Source organism: Myotis brandtii, unplaced genomic scaffold, assembly GCF_000412655.1.
Source record: "Myotis brandtii unplaced genomic scaffold, ASM41265v1 scaffold112, whole genome shotgun sequence".
NCBI lineage: Eukaryota > Metazoa > Chordata > Mammalia > Chiroptera > Vespertilionidae > Myotis > Myotis brandtii.
In genome coordinates, this window is record NW_005353838.1 from 7,014,787 (window position 1) to 7,023,587 (window position 8,801).

Genomic DNA, 8,801 nt, shown 5'->3' on the forward strand with positions numbered 1-8,801 from the left:
CAGTCTAACAATGAAGGATAATTAAACCAGAGATTTAAAAAAAAAATTCCTACAGCCACATCAAATTAAAAGAGGACTACACTTTTGTAAAAGTCAAATGAAAAAAGTGTAAAAAGTAATAATGTATTTCTTTAATTCATTTTAAATTACAGGATGCATTTCAACATTTCTCTTCATGAACACTATATTTCCCTTCAGAAATCCTTTAAGGGCAGTAGGTATTGCATAGATTTTGACATTATAAAGTATAGAAAGGCATAAGATAGAAAATTAGTGCAACACTAATGAATTCAAGATGTAAACTAGCAGTCTTTATCCATTTCAAATGCATGCTTTTTCTAAATGAAGGAAAAGGATCTTTTAGGTGCACTGTAAATTATTAAAGAATAACTTTAGAAGGAATTCAAGTTCTTCCCCACCAATTCTCTGAAAAATCTAAATAATCAGAGCGTTTCTTATACCTTTAGTTGCTTCTAAATCAGAGGACGTTCCTGTGATATACAAGATGCAGACATATATAACAGATTACAAGGAGTGGTTTCATTTACCTCTTCTTCCAAACTTATTTCTTATAGAATTTACAAAATTATGCTGCCAACCCTCAAAACCATCTAATCAATATCTGTATTGTATTATATAACATGTTTAAAAAATGTGGAACCCTGATAAAAATACTTGTGTCCAGGATGTATAGTATATCTTTTTTAGAATTGTATGTTACTTGTAATTTGTACTACTTTTTTTTCCCTATAGTTTCTTTTTACCAGATCATTTGAAACACGAGGGAAAAGTTTAAATAAACCTTATATACCTATAGTCATAAAATATAGCTGAAGAATTCACTTTGGTCCATTTGTGACATTACATAAATACTTAACCTTTAGAAGTGAATTCTAATAGCTGTAAGCCAGTAGTAGAAAGACCATTTGTGGTAGGTAGAATAATGGTCCCTTAAAGATATACACATCCTAATCCCTGGAACCTGAGAAGATGTTAGGTTAAGTAGCAAAGGGGAATTAAGGTTGCAAATTGATTTTTAAAATAGGACAATTCTCCTGGTAGACTCATTATCATCACAAGGGTCCATAAAAAAGAAGAGGGATGAAGAATGTCAAAGTGTCAGAGTGATTAGATGTGAAGCTCGACTTGCCTTTGTTAGCTTTGGAGATGGAAGAAGGGACCAGGAGCCAAGGAATGCCTCTAGAAGCTGGAATAGGCGAGCAAACAGGTTTTCTTTCCAGTAGGGCCTCCAGAAAGAACCAACCCTGCTGACGCTTTTATGTTACTCCAGTGAAACCCATTTTAGACTTCTCATCTCCAGAACTGTAGAATATTTTTGTATTGTTTTAAGTTTGAGGTAATTTGTTATGGCAGCATAGAAAATTAATATATCACCCAAATGTAAATAGTGTACTCTGGAGAACAAAACACATGAGGGAGTTTTAAAGAAATATTGATCAACCCAATATTTAATTCATACCAGTGAATTTCAATAATGTTTACATTTTGCTTCTAGTAAATTGAAATTAAAAAATTAAATTATACCCATTCAATTGTGCTGTCATTCTTTTAATGATGTTTCAGAAGAAAGACAATGTCACAGTTTTTTTGTGTGTTTTTTTTTTAATCTGGTATAGCGCGCACAAGAAATACTTACCAACAGAAAATATTTTTACAGCTCCAAAATAGATTACTTACAAATATTTGCAAAGTTCATTCTTATGAGATTTATGTAGTTTTGTTTTTGATATGACAGTTTACAGAGATTGAAAACTAAAATAGAGCTTTTTAATTAGAAAGACAATAATACATATTAGCCCTTGCTAGAAGTACTTGATAAGTAGAGATATTTTTATTCCCAGTTAATTGTCACATGCAGTCTCTATTCTCTCTACTTCTTCATTCTTTCTCTGTCACTCTAGTATGCTTATCTCCCGAATTTTCTTTGTGCATTTTTCCTCCTCTGTATATATCTGTGCCATGGCTTCTGGTATTCTTCTATTCCGCTCTTTACTGGGACTTTGCTAAGACCGTTTTCTTATTTTCCTTTGCTTGTAACTACTATGACTTCTGCTCCGGCTTCTCCTGCTCCTCTCATCTCTGCTCCCACTTCTCCTGCTCCTCTCATCTCTGCTCCGGCTTCTCCTGCTCCTCTCATCTCTGCTCCGGCTTCTCCTGCTCCTCTCAATTCTTTCAGATCCTCTCTTCTCTGGGCTGTGGTTATGGCTTCTGGACGTTTTGTCAAAATTAGAATGATTCCATTTGCCAGTCTCCCTAGAACTCTCTTGTTTTAAAAATCTAGGCTCTTCCTTGGCTTTCTCCTTATTACAATGATTGCTAGAAAGTTCTTCATGAAGTTTTCTCTTCTTAGACTTGTCCTTTTCTCCTATATCATTGTTTTTATTTCTTGAACATTTGTTTTTCTTTCTTTTCTTCTTTTGTATTTTTTTTCCTTTGTTGTCACTCTCACTGCTGCTTTCTGAAGTCTCACTGGAGGAGGAGGAGGAGGAAGGAGAGGAGGAGGAGGAGGAGGAAGAGGAGGAAGAGGAGGAAGAGGAGGAGGAGGAGGAAGATTTGTGTTTATGTTTTTTGTGTTTATTTCTACTCTTCTGAAGCTTTTTCTTTTTTCTATCTTTTTTCTTTTTCTTTTTTTTCTTCTCAAGTCGATCCAATTTCCTATAATTGGGAAAAAAAGTAAGAGACTAAAAATAGTCCTTTTATTGACAAACAAAGTTTTGAACAGACAATATATTTTCTTAGAAGCTACTGAAAGAGGTATTCAAATATAAACACATACTTTATTAAATGACAAGTTATTTTCTTCCTCTTAAATTATTCAAGTCACATACATATTAAATATAAATAAGAAATTAAATGCATTAAGATAATTCTCTATTAAAAAAAATCCCTATTGAATCAGAATTTGAAATGATATAGCACTCTAAATAAATGGTTATCCTGACCTAAAGGCTTGTAAAATTCATTAATTGGACCTACTACAAACTAAAATATATAACTATAATCAGAGAAAAATAATATTATGTATGTACTATTTTAAATTATGGGAATATTAATCAATATTACATTATCAAAATTCAAGGATATATTCTCCAGAAATTCTGAATAAGAATACACTTTACATTTTTTATACTGTTTTTTGGTTATATAAAACAAAATAGTCACATACTGGTTTTCAACAATGTTTAGATTTATAAGTAATTAGGATAATTCTATTAAGGCATTCTGAATTTCTAAAGAGTATTTCACATTCCCAGAAGAGTCACTTGTTTAAGTCACTCTGGAATGAAAATGTCCTTCACTGGTTTTGTCTAGCAATTCTCAACACCCACAGCATGAGCTCCCTCTATTGGACTCAGCAGACGTTTCTTGGATTCTTTAATCCAAAGGTGGTATGTTTAACAAGATTCATATTTACCTTAAATTTAAGCATCTGTCAGCATTCCTCATAAAATCTTACAAAATATAAAAGAGCAATACATGGCCCAAAATATTTTCTAAGAATAAACTGCAAAGATATATACAAACCTATACCAAGTAAATCCTACAAATAAATCTATTTCCAAATTAAATATTCTGAAAAGTGTTTTTTTTGTGTGTGGTATAATCTTAGATTCATTTTCATATTACTGAAAGAAAGACAAAACTGTATTACTATAGCTGAAGAATAAATCATTAAATAAATGTGATACAGTGGTTTAAGTACCTTCATGAGCTCTTGGGATAAGAGTTGAATATGATACAAAGATGGAACATGCAAAAAATGTAACAGAATTAATTAAACATATATTTTTTCATTACCTGAGAAGTTTCTGTTTTTGTTTGGTTGTTAGTGACTTTAAAAATTCGACTTCTGGATCTTCTTCACCCTCACTTGCAACATATTCCTGAGGCAACAAAGATCATTACATTGCTAGATTATCAGACAAGTTAGTTATCAGACATGAAAGAAAATATTTATAAATAAGAAATTTTGTATTAGAGACATACTGTAGATGAATGTGACATTTTGAATTGGAAAGTGTGTGTGTGTGTGTATGTGGGGGGGGCATGTAAATTAAGGAGTATCATTACACACTAAGAGGGTAAGATGACAGCTTTGCCAGCACTAACAAACTTTAATCAGGAAGAGTATGATATAGAAACAGATAAAATGTTTCTGTCTCTTGAGTTTGAATTTAAATACTTGAGGGTTTAAATATTTTATTTTAAAAATGAAATATTAAAACCAAGAAGATCATTAACTTTTGGGGAAGATGAAAACATCCACAATTTTAGCCTTTATAATTTCAACAGTACATTATCAAATATATGATTAGCAATTCATATACAATGTATCAAATAGTACAAATATATGATTATTGTATGTTATATGAATAATCCCTAGTAATGTTTGAAAGGTAATGTGCCTCTTTTCAGAGCAGCACAAGTTTACACCAGTGGGAGTCTGGGTTTTAGTCTCAGCTCTGTCTCAGAAGAGAAAACATGACCTCAGGGAAATCACTTAACTGCCCTGGGCTCCACTTTCCTCATTTAAATAAACTAAACGGTTTGCATTAGGGTATCTACACCATTTCCTGGATCTATGTACAGTTTATAAATTAATGCTTAAAATATTTTCTATACTTTTTAGGAGTTTTCTTTTATACATTTCTTCCCATTGGTTCTATTCATGTCACTTCAGTGGTAAGTTAGCAAGAAGGAAAAAACAACCATCTCATCACCAGTTCAGTTAAGATATTTCATCCACATAAACCCAGAGGAGCAGCTTCATTTATTAAAATATAGGTTTAAAAACAATTTCTCATTTAAGTTAAAATAATAAAGCAAAATCAAAATACATTTAGGCATTTTCTTTGCTCTATCTTGCTTTCCTATGGATATATGCATATTGGAAAACATTAAGTAGCAATTCACAAGCAATCACATTTAGATTTTTAGGCATTTTCAGCTTACTGATAAAAAGATCATTACCTGTGATGGATCATTTGCGGTCAAGTTTCTCCCCAGTACATTTCGTTTCAGTGCAAACCCACTGTTTCTCATCTCCGCTATTAGCTCCGAGGGGTGCATCGATGGGCCTGTTCACAAAAATCACAGTTTGAATGTATCATTTATATCTCTCTACCTTTTTCGGACTCCACAGTAGGAATGCAGTTGAAGCTTTGTTAAGTAAAATCACAGCTAAATCAACTCAATAATCTTCTGCTGAGCAAATAATCAGATATGATTTTCTAAAACAGCAGTCTGGAGATTCAGAATAGAAAATAATTGCATTTTTCTTTACATGCTAGGGGATTCTCTTCTTGTGTAACTTTGTCATATTGAAAAAGATACATTTAGATGTTATCTGCTTGGCAGTTTCTAGTGTGAAATAAAAGCAAAATGATAAAAAAACTGCTATTGAACTTATAATAGTTATTATTTTAGTAAGAATTCAATTTAAAAAAGACACTTAAAGGCACCCAAGCAACTTATTATTCTAGTTTCCAATTCCTAATTCCTCACCCTTATTTATCAGCTATCAATACTGAGTACATTGTCATGTGGTTGCTAATTATCAACAAAACACACATGCACGTGCTACCGATATGGTTTCTATAAGTACTTCAGTTAATTTTGTGCATGTGTGTATACAGACCTCCAGAGTTTGAAATTTCTAGTTAGTAGTGTCATGTTGGTGAAAAGCAATTTCAGGCTGGCTACAGGTTTGTAAGTGTTATATTTTTCACAAGCTGCTATTTCCACATTTGCAAAATCCCAAACTGAAAAGTGAGCTATTTTTTGGTCACATAATATATACTAAAAATAAGTAACATAGAATCCTATATAATAAAACCCTAATATGCAAATCAACCGAATGGCAGAACGACTTGTCGCTATGATGTGCACTGATCACCAAGGGGCAGATGCTCAACACAGGAGCTGCCCCCTGGTGGTCAGTGCTCTCCCACAGGGAAGTGCCACTCAGCCAGAAGCCCGGCTCATGGCTGGTGAGTGCAGCAGCTGTGGCAGGAGCCTCTCCCACCTCCGCAGCAGCGCTAAGGACCCCTCAGGGGATGTCCGACTAATGCGGGGAGCGGGCCTAAGCCGGCAGGCAGACATTCCCCAAGGGGTCCAAGACTATGAGAGGGTGCAGGCCAGGATGAGGGACCCCCCTCATGAATGTCGTGCACTGGGCCTCTAGTAGATATTTTTGTACTTAAAGCTCTTATATCATCAGTTTGAAAGATATAATTCAGATTTAATTAAGATATATTTAGTAAGATGTCTTTATATGTTCATGTTACTGTGACAGTGGTTAGGTAGAGTTAAATTGATACAAATATTTTACAAATATGTTCAAATGCAAAATCACTACTTTTAAAAAAGATTTCTAATTGATTTTTAGAGAGGCGAAGGGAGAGGGAGAAAGAGAAACATCCAATGTGAGAGCAAAACATTGATTGGCTGCCTCCTGCACAACCCCCCCCCCGCCCCGCCCAATCAGGGATGGAGCCTGCAACCAGGGCATGTACCCTGACTAAGAATTAAATCGACAACCTTTCAGTGCACAGGATGACGCCCAACCAAATGACCCACACCAACCAGAGCCAAAAATCACTACTTCAGAATAATTCTAGGTAATCCAGAAAAAGGGCACTTGTTTTAAAATGTAGATTTGTGAGAGCTCCTCTCTAGATTTTGTAAGCCAGGACGAGTTAAGCCTCCATAGCATGAAAACCAATGTTTCAACTTACAAAACCAGGTCCACTGGAGAAACTGTTTTCAACATTAATTAATTTTGCAAACTTTTTTTTGTTGTGGTATGAGTAAGCATTAAAGTACTGATTGCAACTATGGTATTCAGTTCTGATTAGACCCAGACTATTTCCACTAAAAGAATAGCATGAAGTCAGTGTCTCAGGAGAAAAAAATTCCAAGAAGGTGAATTATGTTGTACAAAATTATGTTTGTAAAGGGTTTAATCTATTCATTGCAAGAGTTCATTTTTTATAGAATGAAGCAAAAGCAATGGAAGGTTAAGAATCTTCTGTAGTAAAATGAGTATTTTATAAGAGAATAATATGGGAAGTTCTGGCCATTAGGCCATACCACTGACTTCACAATTTGAGGACAGCAGTTCCAGGTTATTCCCACAAATGGCACAGGCAGAACACTACTGCTAAAGGCAAAGGCACTCTGTGTTTCACTGCTAGCACTAGGACAAGTGTATCTTCCATTTAAAGTTCATCATTCCTTTCAAATACAGAATTACTTCCTACAATTTTAAAGTATTCCATGGGAGAAGAGAGGAGATCGAGTTGTGTGTTAGGTAAGGCTGTATTAGAAATGCTTTTTCCTCCTTCACCCCAATTTAAAACATTAATTTAATTTACAGGATGGTACTCTTTGCTGAAACTAAATAGCTTTCTCTCTCTATAAAACCCAAATAAGCAAATAGACTGAACAGCAGAACAACTGAACAACCAGTCACTATGATGTGCGCTGACCACCAGGGGGTGCACGTGGAACATGGTGGGCATCAGCAGCAGGCAGCAGAGCGCGGAACATGGCAGGCATTGGCCGTGGCGGGATGGTGGAGCAGGTGAGCGGGGGCGCCAGTCACTGTCATTGGGGCAAGCCTCTGGTGGTTACTGAAAATTCTTTGCTCCCGCACCAATGCCGGCCCTGCTGCTCGCATCTGCTGCTGGTGCTGTCGGCAGGTGCAAGCGGCGGCTGCCGGCCCCAATCACCCCTCAGGGCTTCTCCACCTCCCCCTGCTCCTGGGGGCGATTGAGGCCGGCAGCCACCTCTCACACCAACTGCTGGCAATGGCCCTGCTCGCATCTGCTGCCAGCACCAGAGCTGCTGCTCGCACCCACTGCTGGCTCAGGCCCCGCTCGCAGATGGAGCCGGCGCCAGAGCCGGAGCCGCTGCTTGCACCTGCTGTGGGCGCTGGCCCCAACCACTCTGCACCATCAGAAGGTGCGAGCGGGACCATGCTGTCAGAGCACGGGAGCAGCGGCAGCAGGAACAGGGCTGCCAGAAGACAGGGAACTGGGGGTGTGGTGGGAGGGGCCAGGCGGGGGCCGGAGGATGGGCCAAGACCCGCCCCTGTGCCCACCGCAGCCTTGCAGCCCACAGTTCCATTCATGGTGCACGAATTTGTGCACTAGGCCCCTAGTTCTTAAAATAAATATAGGGTGTCCTAAAAATGTATACATACTTTGAATCATTATTAATTCCAAGAGTTAAATCTGAAAAGAAACAAACATCAGTTGAGTTATCAGAAAAAAGTGTGTATGAATTTTTTGGGAACACCCTGTATAGTTTTGTTTACTGTTACAGCGGTAAACAATTTTTTCCCTTTCATTGTGTATGTGTGTATTTTAATAACTTTATATTATGGAAAATTTCCAACCTAGAGAGAATAATGTAACAAACCTTAGGTATTCATCAAACAGCTTCAACAATTATCAATATCATGCCATTCTTGTTTTATCTATTAACTCCAAGTTTCTTTGTTTCTTTTTTGATAAGAGTATTTTAAATAAACCTCAGATATATAAATCACTAATAACTATTTCTTAAAAATAAAACCCCAGCCCTGACCGGTGTGGCTCAGTGGATAGAGCGTCAGCCTGCAGACTGAAGGGTCCCGGGTTCAATTCCGGTCAAGGGCATGTACCTTGGTTGTGGGCACATCCCCAGTGGGGGGTGTGCAGGAGGCAGCTGATCGATGTTTCTCTCTCATCGATGTTTCTAACTCTCTATCCCTCTCCCTTCCTCTCTGTAAAAAA

General features: G+C 36.8%; 1 protein-coding gene across 1 annotated transcript in view; it reads right to left on the reverse strand.

Moving 5' to 3' along the window:
• Positions 1-1,553: 1,553 nt before the first annotated feature.
• Positions 1,554-8,801, reverse strand: part of CIR1 (corepressor interacting with RBPJ, 1) — a 31,858-nt gene continuing 24,610 nt past the window's right edge. The window contains exons 8-10 of the mRNA XM_014546056.1: positions 4,993-5,099; positions 3,820-3,905; positions 1,554-2,676 (exon numbers count right to left, since the gene is read on the reverse strand). Of these exons, the coding sequence (XP_014401542.1) occupies positions 2,025-2,676; positions 3,820-3,905; positions 4,993-5,099 (845 nt within the window). The 3' untranslated portion in view covers positions 1,554-2,024. The remainder of the gene's footprint in view (positions 2,677-3,819; positions 3,906-4,992; positions 5,100-8,801) is intronic.